Source organism: Micromesistius poutassou (genome assembly GCF_964030765.1).
Source record: "Micromesistius poutassou genome assembly, chromosome: 22".
Lineage (NCBI taxonomy): Eukaryota > Metazoa > Chordata > Actinopteri > Gadiformes > Gadidae > Micromesistius > Micromesistius poutassou.
Genome location: NC_140292.1, coordinates 6864489 through 6886246, shown reverse-complemented (window position 1 = coordinate 6886246; position 21758 = coordinate 6864489). Strand labels below are relative to the sequence as shown.

The 21758-nt window shown below is 46.2% G+C and overlaps 2 protein-coding genes across 2 annotated transcripts; both read right to left on the bottom strand.

Annotated features, from left to right (window-relative positions):
• Positions 1-1854: 1854 nt before the first annotated feature.
• mat2aa (methionine adenosyltransferase 2Aa) lies at positions 1855-10578 on the bottom strand. The gene is made up of 9 exons (XM_084486279.1): positions 10334-10578; positions 9043-9120; positions 6520-6642; positions 5188-5300; positions 4955-5098; positions 4297-4515; positions 3568-3750; positions 3257-3390; positions 1855-2998 (listed from the first exon to the last, which is right to left on the bottom strand). The coding sequence occupies exons 1-9, from the start codon at positions 10410-10412 to the stop codon at positions 2896-2898; spliced, it is 1176 nt and encodes a 391-aa protein (XP_084342405.1). The 5' UTR covers positions 10413-10578; the 3' UTR covers positions 1855-2895.
• Positions 10579-11588: 1010 nt separating this feature from the next.
• On the bottom strand, positions 11589-20146 carry inpp5ja (inositol polyphosphate-5-phosphatase Ja; the record flags this gene model as incomplete). The annotated part of the gene is made up of 13 exons (XM_084486391.1): positions 11589-11660; positions 12726-13211; positions 13319-13423; positions 13513-13578; positions 13657-13794; positions 14641-14851; positions 15219-15328; positions 15476-15587; positions 16277-16452; positions 18404-18520; positions 18618-18726; positions 18930-19037; positions 19581-20146. 13 exons carry the CDS (start codon positions 20144-20146, stop codon positions 11589-11591), a joined length of 2376 nt encoding a protein of 791 aa, XP_084342517.1.
• Positions 20147-21758: the final 1612 nt, after the last annotated feature.

Here is a 21758-nt window from a genome sequence, read left to right as displayed (position 1 = left end):
TTGTTGTTCCAAATTCTTTTATCAATGTTTGTTTCCCCCTTTACGTCACAATTGTACAAAAATGTGGTCGAACACGCACCATGAACCACATAAAAACATTGTATGCGTAACACGGAATGAAAGTGGATCATGTAGAAATGATTGCAAGACAAGGAAGTTTAACAACTTACTGAGTAAGACACGGCCTATAACCACAAGGAAGTGTTGAACCAGCAACGATTTAGGTGAAACGCTTCCTTACGTAGACATCAAGTAGCCAGACATTAAAAAATACATAACATATTCATGTTAGCATTTAAGTTCCCCCGAGAGCAGATACAACTCAAACCTCACATGTACAAGTTGAACCAATGATTCTGAACAACGGCCTAGAATTGAATAAGAGTCCTGCTTTGGTTTTCTGTGACAACCAGGTTTTTGTATTTATACATTATAGCTAATATATCTACACACAGAAGATATACTAGCTATAATGTATAAATACTGTAATAATATCACGTACAAATACAAAAGACTGTACGAATGTACTGATCAGAGGGACAAACGAAAATCTGGGGTAGGATATTTTATTCAGATAGCAACCGTGTTGGACAGCACAACGTTTGATACATTGGGGAAGACAGTGTTGGAAGGGGGGGATGGCCAATTTACATTCTGGGGATCCGCGCCACACAAAGAAGGGCAGAACGTTAGAAAGGCACTTTTACAAATGTCAGTATCCACGCCAGTAGACATGCCTGTAACAGCAACAAAGAGTTGGAGGTAAAAAAAAAAAAAGGGTAGTACTCTAAAACAACAGGAACCCACAGAGAAGCATGTAAACGGGCTGGTTTCTCTGTACAACACCAGCCAATCTGCTTTTGTCTGTTGGAGGGGATCCACATGTGGAAAGTGTTTGTATCTATTGACATGTGGAATGCTCGGCAACGCGATTCCTCACACAGCGCTCATTGTGGGGGCCGAGGAAACACCAAAGGCGCCAGGGGCCACTGCACGCACACACACTGATGACACCTTCCCCGACACTCAATACAATACAGTAGAAGATAGCCGGACATGGACGTGATGTCGTGGTGTTGCATAACAAAAGACAACATTCACATGGAATGAGTCAGACCTCGTACTGTGCTGTAGTTAGTTAACCCCTCCCCCCCACCCATCTCCCGCACCCAAATGATCCCAACGTTGCTCTTTTGAACTACAAAATGTAGCGCGACGACAAAAAACTACAAAAATATTCCCTAGATTTAGCAAAAACGGGACGTCAACTCAAAACTGAGGTATTCCACGACCTTCAGCACCCATCTTATAGTCAACCACGTGCAGGCCAACCCACACTCAAAATGGAGCCAAGCCTCCAACCACTACAGCTGCTGCATCCTGAGGAAGCAAGCCTCTCAGCGTGTATGTAGGTACCAGAGCTCAAAAAGAACAACTGAAGACTGTCTCACGCACACACACACTACGAACCCTGCCCCCCCCCCTCACCCAACATTAACAACACAGTGGTAGTGTTCTGGTCCATTACTCTAAAGGCCTTATGGGTGGTGCCCTGCAGGCTGCACCGGGTTTCTCTGTAGCTACACCCGTTCTCACAGCTCTGCAGGCCACGATTGTCTACGACATGGTCCGATAGGCCAGCGGGACGGTACGGAGCACATTCTGAAAACATTCACGTCAATAAATATAGTTAAAGGGTGTGCGTCGATCCATGTGAGCGCCCAGGGGCTAATATTAGCAGCTTCTGACTTCTCTGTAAAACCTCTCCTCTGTATTTACAGCTGCTGCAACTCCACTTCCGTGTTCATAGTGTCTACAGTTGGCCTACGTCAAACTCCTGGGGGGGGGGGGGGGGGGGGGGGTGTAGATGGGTGCTAGCTTTAGCCGCCATGACTATTAAGTGCCTTTCTCCTAAGAAAGAGGTAATTGGGGTATAAGATGTTTTTGTTTTGACTAGCTACTTTTAAAAAGCTTGTTCTGGGTGACCAACCAAATGTAACTATCAAAAGGTGATAGGTGTTTTCTCCTGCTCACAAGTACTGTCCATGAATTCTGCTGAGGAAATCCTTGTCCATTAAACAAGCCCCAGTATCCTCCTCCCCCATCCTGGACCTCATTCTCATGTATGATGCCTACGCATCCAGCGTAAAAGGCGTGAATCATGGACAATATGCTACTTGTGGGTGGGTGGGTGGGTAGAAAAGTATGGCCGCTCTCGGCCCCTTCTGGGTGGAGGAGGTCTACACAAGCTTTACGACAACCTCCATCTTTGAGAGAAGAACAGAGTGGAGTGTAACACGACAGCAGTGAGCATTTGGGAACAGTGCAAGCCAATGAAGGGAGAGCAACAGAATCTCATGAGACAAGATTACAGTGCATTACCGGTTTGGAAGTCAGCGAATGTGATACGATCAGGAAACAGAGAACGCACGCAGCCCTCTGAAATATGGCATAAGCCTGCTGTGACAACAGGAGAAGTCAAAACAACACTGCTGCACAAACATTGATTATTATTATTATTTACCGGCCATCTGAACCAGTGTTTGGCCCTGACATTTTCGGATGTATTTCATGGAATGACATTAACGTTAATACAAGTTAACCGTAAAAGAATCAACGATTTCCCCTCTATGTAAAAATGAATCATAATGCATGTGAACCCAGTGGCACTACCTCTATCAAGTGAATCTACCCGTTATTATTATTGTTGTCATTTTGCCATCTAACCTTCCGTTGCACTCTTTAAAAAGGGGAAGTACAGCACACAGTAGTGACTGCTAGGGACCAGGCTGGGAGGGGGGAGGGTTGAGGGAGTGGAAAGGGAGACGGGAGGAACAGCAGCACCCCCTAGTGGGTGGAGATCACACAGACGGTGTGAGGCTAGGAGAGGACCACTCAGTACTTGAGCTTCTTGGGCACCTCCCAGGTGAAGTCCTCCCGTCCGAAGTGGCCGTACGCTGCGGTGCGCTGGTACATCGGCCTCTTCAGGTCCAGCTCCCTGGAGACACAGAGACAGCACAGCTGTTGCTGGAGTAGTGAGTTCACCCTCCCCCCACTGACCAAGCTAGTCGCCCTCACCTGCTTCCATTGATTTGGGGATTTTTTTGAAAATATAAATTAAATGGTACTCGTTTGAATATGTGTGTCAAGTTGAAATAACCTTAAATGATCAAATAGCTAACGTGAAGCACAGCGTTGAATCCTGGCTTATGGATCGGCACTAAGCTGTACGGAAGACCATCACAGGAAACCATACCTGACAATGACACCCGGACGCAGGTCAAAGTTCATCTTCACGATGTCCAGCAGCTCCCTCTCACTGCGATTGGACGTCCCATAGTGGAAGATGGAGATGGACAGAGGGTGGGCCACACCGATAGCATAGGCCACCTGTAGCACATTCAAGATTACACACTCGCAATGGACTTTTCAAAAACACCATTACAAAGTTCAAGCTGTTCTTAAGCATGTCCACTGGTCTGTAGCAGCCTTTTCAGACCCCCAGGGGCGAAACTAATCAGATTTTACACCCATCCATCTACATCCATCCATCCAGGGGGCCGTTACCTGGACCAGGACCCGCCTGCAGAGGCCTGCCTTCACCAGGGACTTGGCCACCCAGCGGGCTGCGTAGGCAGCCGAGCGGTCCACCTTGGTGTAGTCCTTCCCTGAGAAGGCCCCGCCGCCGTGAGCCCCCCAGCCCCCGTAGGTGTCCACGATGATCTTGCGACCGGTGAGGCCGGCGTCGCCCTTGAGATGCCAGAGAGACAGCGTGGTGATGGTGGAGACTACAATTATACCTTCATCAATGGCTTGCTTGTTTTTTTAAACTGAGGGGTTGATTTTCTTAATACCTGTTTTGATCATTGTTAATTGATGATAAGTATCAGACAATAAATGGTCATGTTTGAGTCACCAAATCTCACCCCCCCCATTTGAGTCATAGGCCATCAGTAGAATAGAGGTTATAAATGGACATTCTAGCGTAGAGGATAGATAGAATTTTGATGCAAACAGTCTTCCAAGCGGCAGCATGAAAGCTTGACTGGCAACTGAAGGTTGCTAGTTTGATCCCCGGCTCCTCCTAGCGTCGAGGTGTCCCTGTGCAAGACACCCAAGCAAACTGCTCCTGGCGAGCTGGCTGTTGCCTTGCACAGTTGACACCGCAGTCAGTGGGTGAACGTGAGTATGAATGGATGAATGTCGGGCACTCATTGTAAAGCTCTTTGAGTGACCACTGGTTAGGAAAGTGCTGTATGAAGGCAGCCCGTTCACACGCGTGCAGACCAAAGTCACCTGCGGGCCGCCGATGACGAAGCGTCCGCTGGGCTGCAGGTGGTAGACGGTGTCCTGGTCCAGGTAGGCCGCGGGCACCACCGCCCGCACCACCAGCTCCTTCAGGGACGCCCGCATCTCCTCCAGGGAGACCACCTCGTCGTGCTGCACCGACACCACCACGGTGTGCACGCGCAGGGGCAGCATGGCCCCACGGTCCTGCCTGTACTGCACCGTCACCTGACGGAGGAGATCACACACACACACACAGACACGACCTCTATAGCTGTAGCTGTAGCAGTAGTGCTACAACTATAGCTTTCTCCATTTACTCTAAAGTTTCCTTTAGCAGACGCTTTTATCCAGCAGCTTCGCAGCCCCTCCTCCCTGCCTCCTCTTCCTAACTGATGCATCACCTCCTCCTCCTCCTCTCTGCATCTCCACCTCCCTCCTAAACATCCTCCTCCTCTCTCCTAAACGGCCTCCTCCACCATATCTTCCCTCATGTACTTCCTACCTTCTATACATCCTCCCCCCTGCTGCACATCCTCCTCCCCCCTGCTGCACCTTCTCCTCTCTGCTGTACCTCTTCATCCCCCCAGATGTACCTCGTCCGCTGCATCTCCTCCCTGCTGTAACTCCTCCGCCTCTTTGCTGTACCGCCCCCTCTGTACTGTACCTGGGTTTTGGAGTCGGGTCGTAGCCAAGGCAAGGTGCCGTCACGGCGCAGCTCGGCCATCTTGGCGTTGAGTTTGTGCGCCAGAATGATGGTGAGGGGCATGCATTCCTCCGTCTCATCTGTGGCGTAGCCGAACATCAGACCCTGCAGTGATGGAGGAGACCCTTGCTTTAAATCCAACTACACAAACAAAATACACCAGAGAATGATTTCAAAAGTTAGCTCCTTCTGACCTGGTCTCCGGCCCCAACGTCCTCCTCCTTGCGGTCCAGATGGACTCCCTGAGCGATGTCGGGGGACTGCTGCTCCAACGCCACCAGGACGTTGCAGGTCTTGTAGTCGAAGCCTTTGGGATGAAAACACTTAAATATCTGCTTTCCCACTACATCCCACTGGGGCGCTAATCTGGAAATCCAGACCCACATCCAGAAAGCTGTAGGGTGGGGGTGGGGAACATAAGGCCCGCCAAAGCCTTTCATCCGGCCCACGGAGGCAAGGGCAAAAGATTTTTTTATTCAATAAAATGTTAACAAAGCATATAGCCTAGCCTACAATATAGTTATACAAGCATAAGTGAACAATTTTGAACAAAATTAATTAAGGAGAAAAAGGTTAATTTCCTTTTTGTTTACTTTGGAATGTTGAGGGTCACATTGGGGTAGCCTAAACAAGTCGCAGTGTCATTTCTAAATCTAACCATTGACGCATGGCATCCGCCAAGAAACGAAAGGTTGATAATGACGGTGGTGTTTTCCAAGAGAAATGGACTGATGATTACTTCCTTGTTGAAGTAAAGGGCGGGCCAGTTTGCCTTGTGTGTGGAGAATCGGTCGCTGTAATGAAAAAGACCAACCTGAAATGTCGTTACAGTACTAAACATGCTAGGCTAAGTGAATTGCAGGGGCAGTTACGCAAAGACAAAATAAACGCCCTTAAGTGAAGTTTGGGTGCCCAACAAGCAGCTTTCACCAGACCAAATTTAGAGAGAGAAAACATTGCAATGCAAGTTGCAAGCATGCAAGTTATGTGGTGAGTGAGTTATTTGTATAGGCCTAAAGAAAGTGTGGCCCCCCAAACAAGTTACAAAAATTGATACGGCCCATGATGTTAAAAAGGTTCCCCACCCCTGCTGTAGGGTCTGACACAGAGTAATGAAAATGGCCCAACTCGAGGGGTAGCACCAAGCATGCATTTGAAAATATCACTGAACGCAATTGGATAACACTACGACCAATCAGAAGAATACAAGGGGTGACGTATCCAGACCAGCGGAGCTAACCAATAGATAAGACTCTTGCCGTATCCGGTCGGTATAACAGCAACGCTTTTGGCCTGCCTATATCAGATACACCAATGTGATTGGTTAATGTTCTGGGCCAGGGGAATCGGGGAGTGAGTATATTGCTCTTTCCCAGAGTGACTCGCTGAGCAAATTCAAATTGTGCTCTCGCGAGAACGTGAGGATTTCCAGGGTACTGGGGCGCTGCATTTGGACAACACGTGTGGTTAAGCGTATAACTCTGACGGCCGACACCAGCCCTGAAGACCAGCCCAGCTCACCGTACCTTTGGAGGAATCATCGTAGCCGACGTGCTTTACGGTGTCTCTCACAATCTTCTGGTAGTCCACGTGAGCCCTGGATGTTATCTCCCCGGCCAGCAGGATCATGCCCGTCTTCGCCACCGTCTCTGAGGAGACAAACACACGTTGGGAGGACAAGTTTGACTACCACTATGGGGTCATTTTTGTGGTTTATTGTGATGTTATCAGCCCACAACTTCCAAGGTGCAACCAAACAAGAAAGACCATTTATTGATAATGTAGTCCAATAAAACTTATCTTGCTTTGAATTGCAATTGTAGGCCTCAATATTGGTGCCAAATCTTTTAAATATTAAAATCCCAATATGAAATCTCTTCACTACCACATTAACAGTTTGTATTCATTGCAAACAGCACCATGTGTAACACTAACTGTTAGTAATCATTGTTTGAAGACCAAAGAATAGTAATCCATTCAACGTGAACACTGCTCAAACAGAATAGTGTTAAGTGTGATTTACGTGCCAGTTCATTAGACTAGTGTTTTCTCCCTGGGACTGAGGACATCATAGAGCTGATTACCAAAATCTTATCTCCAGTACATCACAGCGCCTGGAGCAGCTTTCAATCCACTTTCATGCTAACTTAATCCCAGACTCACACCCTAGGTTTAACCGGGACTTTGCTTTCATACATAAGTTCAATTAGTGAAATACCTAATGGAAATACATAGAAGCACATTACATTGTACATTAGATTGAATACATTGTAGATCAGCTACTCCAAAATGTGTGATACCATCCTTCCTCATTGAAGGTTGCATCAGCCATGTTGGGTGACGTCACTTTTGTTGGTATTTGAAGCGAGATCCCAAACAAACAGAGCCAGCTCGCCCCTCCCTTCCGTATTTCCTGCATCCTGAAAAAAACTATCATGACCGTGCATTGGGCATCCGATTTAAAATCTTTTTAGTTCTTTCCATCTTTCCCGATATATTCCCGATTTATTCATGTCTTGAAAAATACACGTCAACAGTCCCTCACCCTCCTCCTCGGGATTGATTCAGCCACTCTAGCTCCTGATAATGTCAGACGCTGCCCTCCTTCAGCTCCCACTTGGCATGCACGAGCGCAAAACCCACTCCTTGTCGGTGATTAGTTGGAATACTATTTATTTTGGTTTTGAGTGGTTGGTAGTACCATTTGTTTATTGTGTACGATCTCGTAGCATATGCTGCCTACAGAGACGCGTTGTTTTTTTTGACGGCCTGCTTATGGGGCGGGCAGCTAGCAGATCGTGAGGAAAGATCAGATGAATGGGATCATTTATGTTTCGGCCTAGCATCGCTGATACAACCTTTAATGTGGATTGTTTACTCCTTTCTTTCACTTTCTTTCACATGTTTTCCACTCTTATTATTTACTCATCTTGAAATATCGCAATCAAATGAGTCCGAGATTCAGTCTGTACAGACTGAATCTCGGCCTCAGCCTTGGAACCAGTCTGTAAGCTCATGTTTCGCTGCTCTGATTGGTTGTGGGTCTATCAAATTGCATCTATGATTTTGGCCTATGTCCCCGTTGATAATGCCTCTTTGAAATTGAAAATGAACTGGGGGTATCCAGTCTTGTACTCATTTGCGAATAAGTCTGGCAAATGAGTTGTGTTGTCAAGCCCAGGCGTGGGTCCCTAGGGCTGGACAACACAATTGTAGTGGGTCATGTGACCAGCCCGTATTTCTCCTCGGGGTGACCCAGCAGGTGTCACTTGATGGCCCCACTACAGCCACACCCAGAGCAATCGGAGTCCCACTGATCTGTGCTTATCAGCATTCCAAAAAGATTGCAGGCCTGGTCGTAAGAAAACAACAAACTCGGGGTCACCGAAGAGCTGAGCTGCAGCTGTGCTAAAGCCAGATAAAAATGGCCTTCAGAAGTAAAGTGACTCTTATGTCACGCTCATGTGAGGGTCTGGTCAGTTCTCAGCTCCCAAGTCCACCGGGCAAAAAAACCCATCAAAGATAACTCATCTTCGGACCCATTATGGACAAGGACATCTATTATTTCTTTATGACTAAATGCTGCTACCTTTTATACCATGTCTGGAGCGACCTGTATAACTGAAGATCACTAATGGTTGGATATGATTTGAAATGAGAATCATTGACTATGGACTGTGACTATTCATGATTGACTCTTGTTTGAAGGATCCTGGCACACTGAAACAATAACAATCTTTTTTGCCTTGGGCTGAATGCCCTTATAATGGCTGATTCAATTGACAGGTAATTATTGACTTTGTCAGACCAGATCCTTTGCATTACAACTCTTGGTAGCAGGTAAACTAAACATGTCTATGTGTCAGTTTGCTTTGTTGTTTTGTCGGTTTCTATAATATCAATTGCCAACGATAGATGTTATGGCCATAAACACAGCTGGAAATATGATGACAGACTTCCAAAACAACTTCTACTTCATACAGGCTTCAAACACAATACCACTGCTACATGACAGTCAAGGACACTGAAAAGCAAGTGTGTTTACTGACCACATGCTACTTTAGCGTCAGGATCTTGCTTGAGGTGGGCGTCCAGAACAGCATCACTGATTTGGTCACAAATCTTATCTGTGAAGCAACACAAAAAGGCAGGGATAATTTCCTACTAACGGGCTGTAATCATACACTGGTATAGATATGGTGTCGTATTGAATAAGGTTACGATGGGATGGAACAGATACACACATACAATATACTTGCCAGGCATAGAGACCTGTATTACATCCCCACAAGATTTAATCTGGATATGACCTATAATAAAGAATGGTGGCAGAACCATTTTCTGGAAACAAATAATGGAATATGTAACACATTCCCAGAACAGGGACACTGAAGCCGTACTTATCAGATATACTGGAACTGTTCTCACTGTACTCAGTGATGTTTTTACTGTATTGGTAACTACATTATAAAAAAGTATTAACAGGATTTGGAGGGCGGTGACATAACAACCCCAAACATTGTTAGAACTCGTATACGACTTGTTATATATAACTTGTTAGACAATAATGGCTCAGGCACAGATTTCCTAAATAGTGATTTTGACCTGTGGTGTGTGTTAGAAGTATGGCGTTGGGAGTATTCCCATTATAATAACTAAAGCCCTTCAAACTTCGGCGCATGCGTAGAGCAGAGCGTCAGCCCATGTGATCCACATGTTACTTATGATGCTAGATTAAGATGTGCTGGGCGGAGAGCTCCTACTTCGGATGAATGTATTGCTCTCTTGGTTTGCTACCTAGTTATAGTAAGAGTGTATATTACAACTAGTGTACCTAGTTATAGTTAGGATGTGCATCACTACTAGTGTACATAGTTATGGTTAGGATGTGCATCACTACTAGTGTACCTAGTTATAGTAATTGTGTGTATCACTACTAGTGGTACTTAGCTAGTTTGAGTAAGAGTACAAGTACAATGCAAGTGTGTCATAACTCAAGCACCATATTAAAAGGTTCACAATAGAACATGTGACCTGATAAGTCATGCAGCCACCTGACTAGAGGTGGTTTGAACCAGTTCAGTGTAATATGACTTATGAGCCACAAACAGACCCTTACTGACATCACCTTCCAGGCTCGTGCCGGACAGTGGGCATATGGTAGGGGGTCATTTTAAATACAGTAGGCGGTTAGCCGGGCTCACAGAGGTACTGAACAGCACAACACACACCCATGCGTCCACACCGCGTTAGCTGTTAGCTAGAATTGCACTACAAAATACAAGCACTCTCTGAACCCACGTCTTCCGGCGACCGCGATGCAGCGACAACATCACTCACCTGGATGACCTTCGCCAACAGACTCGGAGGTAAAAAGAAAACAGTCTTCATCATGAAGAGAGTTATAGTAGCCGTTCATCTTCTGGAGGATTACTGTACGCTGCACCGGCTGGACACTAGCTTAGTTAGGTGAGCGCGCTGGGGTTCCTACGGGGCTTAAGTCGGCTTCCACTGTTGGTGTGGTTCGCTCCTTGTGATGATAAACTAACAACAAATGAGGTTTGAGTTAATAAATTGCCGGTGAAACGTTGAGTCAGTCTTGTGGTCCAGTGTCCACGCCCACTTGTTTTCACTACAGCCAATGGTCGTGTTAGAAAAAGACCATATGATCCTCGCCGAGGAGGGATCCTGAACTATACCGTTATCCCGGTCTACCTCAAGCATTTCCGGTATGCTGCTTCCTCTGAGCTGTGCATGGCGGTTATCAGTCCCCGGAGCGAGAACAACAAGAACATGACATGAATAAAGAACATGACATGAATGACATCAACAACAACAGAACTGTGCGTTGCCCGAGATGGACCATCTCCGGTCACAACGCGCACTGGTTGCTGTTTTGAGGGAGAGGTTGTGTCTCAAATTGAAGGAAAATACACCAATGATAATACAATAAACTGCGTGCATGTATGAGATGCATCGCAATACACGCAGAGTAACGTTATGGCTTGAGTTCTGAACAGGTTGATTCGTTTTATTCGTACGTTTCTATAACTATATAAGCCTTAACTACAAAGGATAATTAAGGTTTAGATAGAAGCGCAACTCGGTGATTTTAGTTTGACGCTTGAAAAACAAAACAGCTTGTTAAAATAGGACAGATTTATATAATTTATTTACAAGACTGGAAATTGGGCAATATTTCATATGATTAATTCGCTGATATTGCTATAGATTGTTTTCTTACTATGCGTAGTCATTCTTACCATGCTAATTGTTTACCGTACTTACGCCGTTAAAGCGCAGAGCAATATCTACCCAAGCGAACAGCAGCTCAGCTCATTTTTGAGCTGTTTATTATGAAATAATCGATGCCTGTCTTAACATTTCATAGGTTTGAAATTTGAAGTGTAAAATACAGTTATAAATACTGAGATAGTAATGGGAGGATATGCTAAACGTACGACCAGAGAAAATATTTGATTTACAACAGTATAGTATATTCTTGGCTGTGTCTACCTTGAGCTGTTTATCCTCTCACTTGCCCACACAGCAATTACCTTGATTGCTGACATTAGGGTCGTGGGCTACCCTTGCCTTAGGGCAGCGACCTCAGCATGTCCAGGATTTCTCCAAGGATAAGCTCCTGTGGGCTTCTAAAGGCTGCTTTCTATTTTCACAAGGATGTAAAACCTTACAACACTGTGTGGGACACACACACACACACACACGCACACATACACACACACACACACACACACACACATGCAAATATACTCTTGGTTAAGAAAGTGGTCAGCTATGTTATTTAGTCTTTATTCTATCTGTCATGTGGAAAACAGAATCACAGCCAGTAACAATAAAACACCTGTGGCATCAGCTGTTCTATTGTTGCTATAAATAAACACTGATGTGTGTGGTCCAGACCTATGGCTTCACATCAACTTCACACTTGTGACACTAGTGCATTGCTCACTGGTGCTTTTATGAATTCAAGACCCCCCCAAAAAAGGTAAAACAATCAATGTTTTTTATTTAACGTAATGTCTAATCCATGTCTTTAACTCGCTCAATCATTCACTCACACACTCACACACTCACACAGCAGGTTACCTGAACTAGAACTGAGATCAACTCTGCTGTCAACTCTGTCGAGGTGTTAGAATACATCATTCACAACAAATCCTCACTGTCGGTAGGCCAACGAGGGCAGGATTCAATGCCTGTCTATACGAGAACCTCCTTCACAGATTTACCCAGACTTTGGTTATCGTTCAGAGTTCATAAAGTTTGCGTACATATGGTTTACATTATGAGTCTCGAAACATGTATTCATACATACAAACACACATACATACATACTTCCATACACTTACACCGACAAACATACATACGTATATACACTAATACATACAAACAAACATGCATACATACATCCAAACATACATACACACATACACACACACATACAGACAGACTCCAAAGTACATCAAGGATAAAATGGAGCCCAGATGACCGAGACAGAGACGAGTGTTATGCTACAATGCTACAATGTTGCATACTAAAATATATATCCTATCTGTGCCTCGACTTGAATCTGCAGCACAGCTACAGTGTGGCTCAAGTCGGCCTCTGATCAGACCACAGTCCAGCTCCCTAACTGCTGTGTGTACTGAAAGAGTATTCAAAGCCCCAAAACAAAACACACACTGGCCCGCTCACACTACACACCCACATCGCCGTGTGTGTGTTTCCCTGTCCGCTTGGAGCCCCCCCCCAGGGGGCTGGAGGCCGGACCGGGCCTGTGCTCCCCCAGGATGGCCGCGACCAGAGCCTCGGGGACGGTCACGGTGCCGCCGGGGCTCCTGGGGCTGATGGGGCTCCGCGGGCTGAGGGGGCTGAGGGAGGGCGAGGGCAGCGTGTCCGGGGAGACCAGGCGCTCCTTCTTGCCGACGGAGCCCGGCGAGCGGCTGCCGGTCGGGGGGTCCTTGGGCCGAGGAGAGAGGCTGAGGCCCTGCAGGGAGGGCAGCGGGTTGGAGGGGACGGCGGGGCTGCGGCTGCGCCGGCTGCTGCGGCGCTGGTGGTGGTGGTGTTTGCCTCCGTTTTTAGGGCTGGGGCTGCGGGAGGAAACACTGAGCAGGACCAGGGTGCTGTCGTCCTCGGAGCTGACGTCGGAGCTCTCGGCCCCACCCGAGGTGGGGCTGTGGACGGGGACTCGGAGCTGAGCGTTGGAGGGTGGGCTTTGGTTAGTAAGAGTCATCATAACCAGCTATCCTTGATATCTGAAACTGATGCTCATTGTATACGTTTCATTGTGGTTGTTTGTACCTGGATTGGCCCTGCCATTCCTACGATGGTGTTCATGTTATTACTGTAGTAACCCAAAATGTATTCTCCATCTTCTCTCGGAATATCTTCTTCGGGAAAGGTGACCTGACGGAAGGAAGGTAGGAAGTCAACTGAGTATTCAACCTGAGTTCAATTGTGTAATATATATACATATCTATATATATCTACATCACCTGTGCCACATGCTCTCCCTTGGCCCAGATGAAGGCTACATAATCCTTATGATGTCTGAATCCAACCTGTGTAGAGTGATATTAGAAAGTCATTGCCCTGTATTTCGTATCAAATGAAAAGCCACGGAGCAGGTCCTACGTTACCTTGTAAAGCGCCACCCAATCCCATGAGCTGCGCTGGTAGCTGGACGCTACACTGAACCTGACCGTAGCATCTGATACGCTGCACCACTCCTTCTCCACCTGCAGCTGGACCAGCGGGATGTCCACCTTGAAGGGGAACTGTGGAACACATCTCATCAGTACAGGAGAGGATGATAGAGACAGAGAGACAGAGATAGAGAGAGGGAGAGAGAGAGAGAGACAAAGAGAAGGAGAGAGAAAGACAGACAGACAGAGAGGGAGAGAGACAGAGAGAGAGACAGGCAGAGAGGGAGGGAGAGAGAGAAAAATAGAGAGGGAAAAAGACAGAGAGAGGAAGAGAGAAAGAAGGAAATAGAGAGGGGGAGAGACAGAGGGAAATAGAGAGGGAGAGCAAGAAATAAATAGAGAGAGTGGGAGAGACAGAGAGAGCGATACAGAGGGGGAGAGAGATAGAGAGAAAGAGTTACGTGGGTGTTTGTTCTGCGGCCAGCTACTGAGGGATAAGACTCATGTTGGGGTCAGAGGTCATGATTGTTTTGCTAGTGATTGTGAAGTTGTGTACAACAGCAGGCCCACTGAATATTCCTCCCACATGTGCCAATACTTATGTCACTGTAACCCCGTTGACGATGTGAAACAAAACGAAACAAAACAGTGTGTCCGCAGTGCGGGTAGAATCAACACGGAATAAAGAATATTGGGGAACTTTTGTCACATTTGACCTTTTTTTAACAAACACCTGACCATGAGAATACTTTAGTTGACTGCACCTGCCTCTATAGGAGACCATTTAGATTTAAGAATGCTTCCGGCTAATTTCTGACCAATAAAGGCATTTCTTCTCTGATTGGTTTGGGGAATCTATCTTCCCTGTCAATCACGTTCCCGCAGACGCTTAATGCCAGAAAAAAGCAGAACTCATTGCTCTCTTCCTCTCTCTCTTTACGACTCCTTGAATAGGATAGCTCGAATAGGGAAACTCACATGAAGTGAAAAGATGGCGGATACTGGCTTATGGTCGCTGACGGTGTAGTCCATGTGACTGCGGTACTCGTGCTGCGTAACCTTGGTAGTGCCGCCCAGCCACGAGGTCAGGCCTCGCCGCAGAGCGGCGTTGTGGTTGGGGACCGAGGAGCCGGTGCGGCGAAGGCGCCACAGAATCCGGTCGGTCCAGGCAGGTTTCCTCTTCTTGGCACTGGACAACAAGATGGTGGAACGCTTCAGTTGGTATGTAGTAATATTAAGTATTATCGAGTGTGTATATGTGTAGCAATGCATATGTAGTAATATGTAGTATTATGCATTACTATGTATTAAAATGTTGCAATGTATAGTAATATGTAGTAATATGAAGTTATATGTAGTAATATATAGTAATATGAAGTAATATTTAATAATATGAAGTAATATGAAGTAATAATATGATGTCATATGTATATATATTTAGCAATATGTACTAATATGCATTAATACATAGTAAAAGGAGAATATATGCATATAAAAAATTTAAGACAAACTAACTTCCCCAGGAGAAAGACCCTGAGGATCAGGGCTGCACCTACCTTGTGTCGTACGTGTGCGTGCCCACATCAAACTTGTACGTAGGGGGGAAGTTGAGAGGGCCCTCCGTGAAGCCGTCCAAGATTAGTGCCGTGTTTTTAGCCATATTAAGCTGTTGAATACATATCATTCATCATCGGCGCGACCTCACATGGGAACATGCGTACATTTAGAGAAGATTTTTCTTTTTTTCCAAAAGGCCTATCAATACAGATAGGTTGGCTATCTGATAGATAGCTAGATAGATAGGCTGCTTCACCTGGTCCCTCTCCCACAGCAGAGGCAGTTTATGGCTGTCGACGGCACACTTCACCACATGGATGTCATAGTCCTCGATACGGAAGTTGAGGTCCCCAAACCAAAACACCACACTGGCAAGGGAGTGCACAAAAAATTAATTTACATTTTCACATTGACATGATTTACATTAAAAGGATGTGTGAAATGTGTGTGAGGTTGATTATTCATCACAAGCCATTGCAAAGCCAATGTATTTGTGACATCACAAGTGGGTCCACATCCAGATATGTAATGAGTAGATAACCTACTCCTTGTCCTATCTGGTTAAGTCTGCCGATTGGTAGGCTGGAGTTGCGACCCATACATCTTTCTCCCCAGATGTATGACACTGAGTGAACACTACAACTACACTACAACTTGTGACCTCACAAGTGGACCCCTCCACACTTGTGACCTCACAAGTGGACCCTCCGCACTTCTGACCTCACAAGTGGACCCTCCACATTTGTGACCTCACAAGTGGACCCTCCGTACTTGTGACAACACAAGTGGACCCTCCGCACTTGTGACCTCACAAGTGGACCCTCCGCATTTGTAACCTCACAAGTGGACCCTCCGCACTTGTGACCTCACAAGTGGACACTCCACATTGGGGACCTCACAAGTGGACCCTCCACACTTGTGACCTCACAAATGGACACCCCAAAGTGGATGGATTTTTTAAAATGGCTTGTGTGATGACTGATCAACCTCCCACCGGGTGGTAAAATACACCAGATGGTAAAATACTGGCCCTTTAAGATAAGAAAAAGCAGCTCACTCGTGGTCCAGCACGCCGGTGGCGGTGCCTCCCTCAAACTGCTGCTGCTGCAGAATGCTCTCAAAGTCCTCCATGCGCTGGTCCAGATTCCTCATGTGAGCTGGCAGGTGGCAGTTGAGGAAACAGACGGGGTGACCAAACATGGTCATCCTGGCGCTGACACCGCCTTTATTACCCTTGGTATTCAAAGAGGGGGGAGGAAACAGTGAAAACGTGACTTACACAACAGATGCCCTGCTAAATGTTGTTCTGTTTCCCCGGCTCAGTGGCTCAACCAGCTAGTGTGCTAAGTTAGCACCTACATGCACTTCTAACCCGGTAGGCAACACGCTTGATGTCTTGTTCCCAGGCTTGACTCTAACATGCCGTGTTATGCTCATTCTGTCTCTCTATTGACCAACGATCCAGTCTGTCTCCACTGACTTCACTAGTCCATGAAGGCACCGAAGTACATAGGAATATGTAAACAGAGAATTTCAAAGCGGGAACAGGGTTTAAGGGCAGGTACTAATATCCATAGAGATATGGTAATGAATACTGGGGCTCTAAAAATTAAATCTGAAATTAGTCTCTCTCTTTTCATCACTTAATTGTAAAAATTTGCATCGGCCTTTTAAAGAGAGACACCAGACTCTGGTCATGTAATGAATGCACGGCAGAGTGCACACAGGCAGCCGGGTAGGCAGGTAGATACACAAGTAGGCCATTGCTCGGGCCGAGTTAAATGATTGGCCAGGCTTATTACAGGCCTGTGACAGTCACAGAGACCGAATTATTTCCTTTTTTTTGTCTGTGCATTTCATTTATTGATCTCAGTTGGGATGGAAAGAACATTTCAACAAATAAAAAGAAATACAAATAAAAAATTGCCTTACCTAGCTTTGATATAATTTCATATTAAACAAAACATACAAACATATTAAACAAAACTACATCTTACCTAACTTACCTACCCAGGGACTGAAAATAGCTATTTGATAAAGCCTGGTACATTATAGCTATTATTGCATTATTGCTCCTTGTTTTATACAAGGTCAAAAGTCTTATAAATATATATTTTCTTTTAGTGGGAGTATTCTGTTTGAATACATTGGAAAACGTCTGATCTAGACCAGTGCACCTGTTTTCTACCAGAATACTGTGTGCGTGCGTGTGTGTGTGTGTGTATGTGTGTGTGTGTGTGCTTGTGTATGTGTGTGTGCTTGTGTGCGTGCGTGTTGGCCAACCAGTGAGCCAGACGATCGTGCTGTTGCTGCACTGACCTCAAACAGAAGGAGACTGCACCACGGCCGGGGGTGATGCTGACATTAACATGCAGGGGACGGTCAAACACACACACAAAAACACACACACACACACACGCGTGCACGCACACACACGCACATACACACACACATACAGACACAGACACACACACACACACACACACACACACACACACACACCTATACACAAATGCACACAGTGTGCCAGTATCAACAAACCAATCTATTTAGAAAGGGATAGTCTGTACTCGTCTCCTTGGTAATGGATCTTTATGTATCAGGGCACTGTGATATATATATATTCATAAAACGGATAGTTCCGGTCCTTGATTCTGATTCTAAAGTAAAGCAATACTAAACACAACACACAGTCACACAGCTGTGACTCTGTGCATAACAATTCCTTATTTGTATTAATGCCACTCTCAAAGTGTGCTAGCCTGTGTTGCTTGGCAACCATCTTTCTGTCTTGAGGAAGTATGTTGCCTGATGGAAGAATGTTGATTTGTTTTCAATAATTGATAGCATTTTATGTTGATTTTGTGAATTAGGTAATAGGTAATCTATCGTAACCATGTTGTGCCTAACAACGCCCCCTAGCTGTTCTAAAGTCACTGTAAACAACGGACTCTCTTGGCTTGGCTTATTGCTTATATATATATATATATATCAATCTATCAAACTTTATTGCAGACTCCAACGTCCAGATAGACAAACAATCACATACATACATAAAACAGTGTAAAAGGCGTTATATCATATATATATATATATATATAGAGAGAGAGAGAGAGAGAGAGAGAGAGAAAGAGAGAGAGAGAGATATATATAAATATATATAGATATATATAAATATGCCTACCCAGCAGCCACCTAGTCCCGTGCGTGTTTTCTCCGTCTGCACGTCTCGTAGGAACGGCAGGTGTGAGAACTTGGAGAAGGCCAGCAGTAGAACCCCTTGCATGCGCTGAGACGCCACCTAGAAATAGAACATAGAACAAGAACAAGAACACTGTCAGTCAGTCGCACAACATCAGTGAAAACAAAAGACACACGATGACGTGCTGCTGACTGACCAACACGTAGCCAAAGGGACCCAGGGTTTCCATGAAGAGCTCGCTCCACTGGTCTGTGAAGAGAGCATCTTTAAGCCGCTTGTTAATCATGGAGTTCACTTCCTGTAACCTGCGGCACACACAGAACACAACACATAATTAGCCTCTGAAAGAGAGAGACAGGAGAGAGAGAGAGAGAGAGAGAGAGAGAGAGAGAGAGAGAGAGAGAGAGAGAGAGAGCTATATATATACAGTATATACTGTATGTGATGGGGCCAGGGAGTAAAGGTAGTTAATCTGTCTCATCTGGTTTTGCAGGAATTGCAGGCTCACCCGATGATGAACATGTCTATGGTTCCATCCATAACATCCCGGCCGAAGAGAGAGGTTATGTCGTCTGGAGGGACGGCTGAACCCACGTTCCATGTGACTATGTACACCCTATAGAGGAGGGATAGAGTGATGTGACTATGTACACCCTATAGAGGAGGGATAGAGAGATGTGACTATGTATACACTATAGAGGAGGGCTAGAGAGATGTGACTATGTATACACTATAGAGGAGGGCAAGAGAGATGCCACTATGTACACCCTATAGAGGATGGAGAGAGAGATGTCACTATGTACACCCTATAGATAGAGAGCTGTGACTATGTACACCCTATAGCGGAGGGAGAAGCGTACATAGCATAGCATCACATTATTAGGCAGCAATATGTTCTGACAAAGAAACAATCTATTCTTATTTACCCGTTTTGTTTGTGTTCTAAGTGTTTTAAATGACCCTTGAACATGGTCTCTACGTGGGCAAGGGGTCATGTTAACAGAATGGATAATAAAAACAGACGAGCAGTAATGAAACAAACAAGACATCAATAAATAAACCTATGCTGTCGTTCTACATTAAGAAGGCTATTATTCATTTATTATTCAATAAATAATGAATACAAATGATAATCATAAACAATAATCATACTACATACCTGAAGTCATTGGTCTCTCCTGTTGGGGTTGTTCCTCCAGGGGTCTTGTTGTCGGGTTGGGGACCCGGACCCGGCCCTGATCTGAGGGGAGGCAGGGAGGGGGGGCTGGGCTGGTGGTTGGAGGCACAGGTCTGGGGGCTACGAGGACTGTGGGGGCTGTGTTGGGACCGGGAGGACTCGCTGGTGGGGGATGAGGAGAGACACCTGGCCCCCTGGGGCACCGTGATGCAGAGGGGGTTGCAGGGGTCCTTCTCCCGGGAGCGGACCTCGGGCCCCCGGCACGGCTTCACCTTGGCCCCCAGGGTGGTGGGTCTCGGCCGGCTGATGCTCGCGAGCGCCGGCGCCGGCGTCCAGGCTGGCCCGGGGTCGGGCGGTGGTTCTGGGTGTTGACGCGTCCCATGGGTGGACCGCCCCTCTACGGCCCCTGAGGGCTCGGGGGGGCGGAAGGAGGGGCCCCGGGGCGGGTCCTGGGACACGGCTCTGTGACGTTCACCTGACGGATGGAAATGGTGGGGCCCAGAGTCGAGGGGCCTGGCGGGCTCCAGGGTTCTCTGCTTCTGCTGCATGTCTTGTGTCTGCCTGCAGCGCACAGAGAGCTTTATGGAGATCAATACACTTCAATCACCATATCACATTCAAAAGGGCCTTGTGAATATTAATAATGTTAATACTGTTAATTATGTTTATACTCTGTTTAAAAGGCTGCCTCATGTCATGATAGGAGGATATCAGGTGGCTCTTCAGCTATTCAGAGCGTATCTTTCAAAGGTCTTCCACAATTATAAATGATAATGATAATGATGATGATGATGATGATGATGATAATGATGTAGACACAGGAAATGGAACCCAGTGAAAGCAGGTGTACACAGAGTCCATCTTCTGTTGAGCTTGTGAGTGATCCCTCCCCACACACACACATCCATTTCAAGTTACTACGTCAGTTAGGTGGAGCAAAGAGCATGTGTATGGCGTCCAGGAGTGATGACTTCAAAGACCTTCAATCACAGTCACATCTTACAGTCACATCTGTCTGTCTGTCTGTCTGTCTGTACAGCCCAGCTGTACAGCTGATAATGGATAACAGCTCGGGGGGACATAAGGGTCACGGTGGGGGGCTGGCTTCACCGCAGCTTCAAAGAGTATAATATCACACACATAAACACAAACACACACACACACACACACACACACACACACACACACACACACACACACACACACACACACACACACACACACACACACACACACACACACACACACACACACAGACCACCAGTGACCCACCCCCAAGTCAATAATACACCTGCTTTACTTATTCATGGCGTGCAGTTGAGTAGATTGCTTGCGCCACGTGACATCACATAGTAGCAACCAGTGAAAGGTTTCGTGTTAACGATAAAAGACCAATGAATAAGGTTGCGTTAGCTTTAATAACTGCGCGCTGTCTCCAGGTGACCGTGCTCCATTAATAATAGAGGAATCTGCCGGAGAACATAATTATGATTCCTTGTAGGTGAAATTGAAAAAGTCTTTGACAGACAGCCTGACATCATGGAACACAACGGAATCCCTGGAGGAATGCGATGGTTTCCGTCCTGCTCTTTAAGCAGAGGGTGTGGAAAACATAAAAATGCATTTCACTTACCTTCCACGCGTTTTCCAAGGTGAACCGCAAAGTGATACCGACTGAAATTCACGTGTAGCGAAGCATCACTTTCCTCTTGTTGTGTTTTTCCTCGTTTCTCGAAAGGACAATCTGCTGTTGTGGTAGAGACGAGAGAACAAGGTCGAGGAGAGAGAGAGAGAGAGAGAGAGAGAGAGAGAGAGAGAGAGAGAGAGAGAGAGAGAGAGAGAGAGAGAGAGAGAGAGAGAGAGAGAGAGAGAGAGATTTCCCTCTCGAAGTCAATCAGCTCGAAGGACAGATGCACACCAGTACCATGGAGAGCGGATCTCTGTCACGTCCTGATAAATCGCATCCCGTAAGGGATGAGTGTCACGGGAGGAAGAGGAGGAGGAGGAAGAGGATGAGGTATGCGTTTGACTTGTCTGAGTCCATGGAGTAGTACCTAGATGTTTGATATCGCTGGCGTCTGAATATGAAACGGCTTCTCTCATTTGTCAAAGTGATGAGCCGTCACGGAGAGCTTAAAGGGGTAAACGGTGGCACTAGTC

What these genes read in the sequence shown, in the direction of transcription:
- mat2aa (XM_084486279.1), bottom strand. Translation starts at nt 10,412, where the DNA reads ATGAACGGCTACTATAACTCTCTTCATGATGAAGACTGTTTTCTTTTT. An exon ending in TGTTGGCGAAGGTCATCCAG is followed by an intron (nt 9,121 to 10,333) that starts GTGAGTGATGTT and finishes GTTGCTTCACAG; the next exon opens with ATAAGATTTGTGACCAAATC. An exon ending in TGACGCTAAAGTAGCATGTG is followed by an intron (nt 6,643 to 9,042) that starts GTCAGTAAACAC and finishes TTGTCTCCTCAG; the next exon opens with AGACGGTGGCGAAGACGGGC.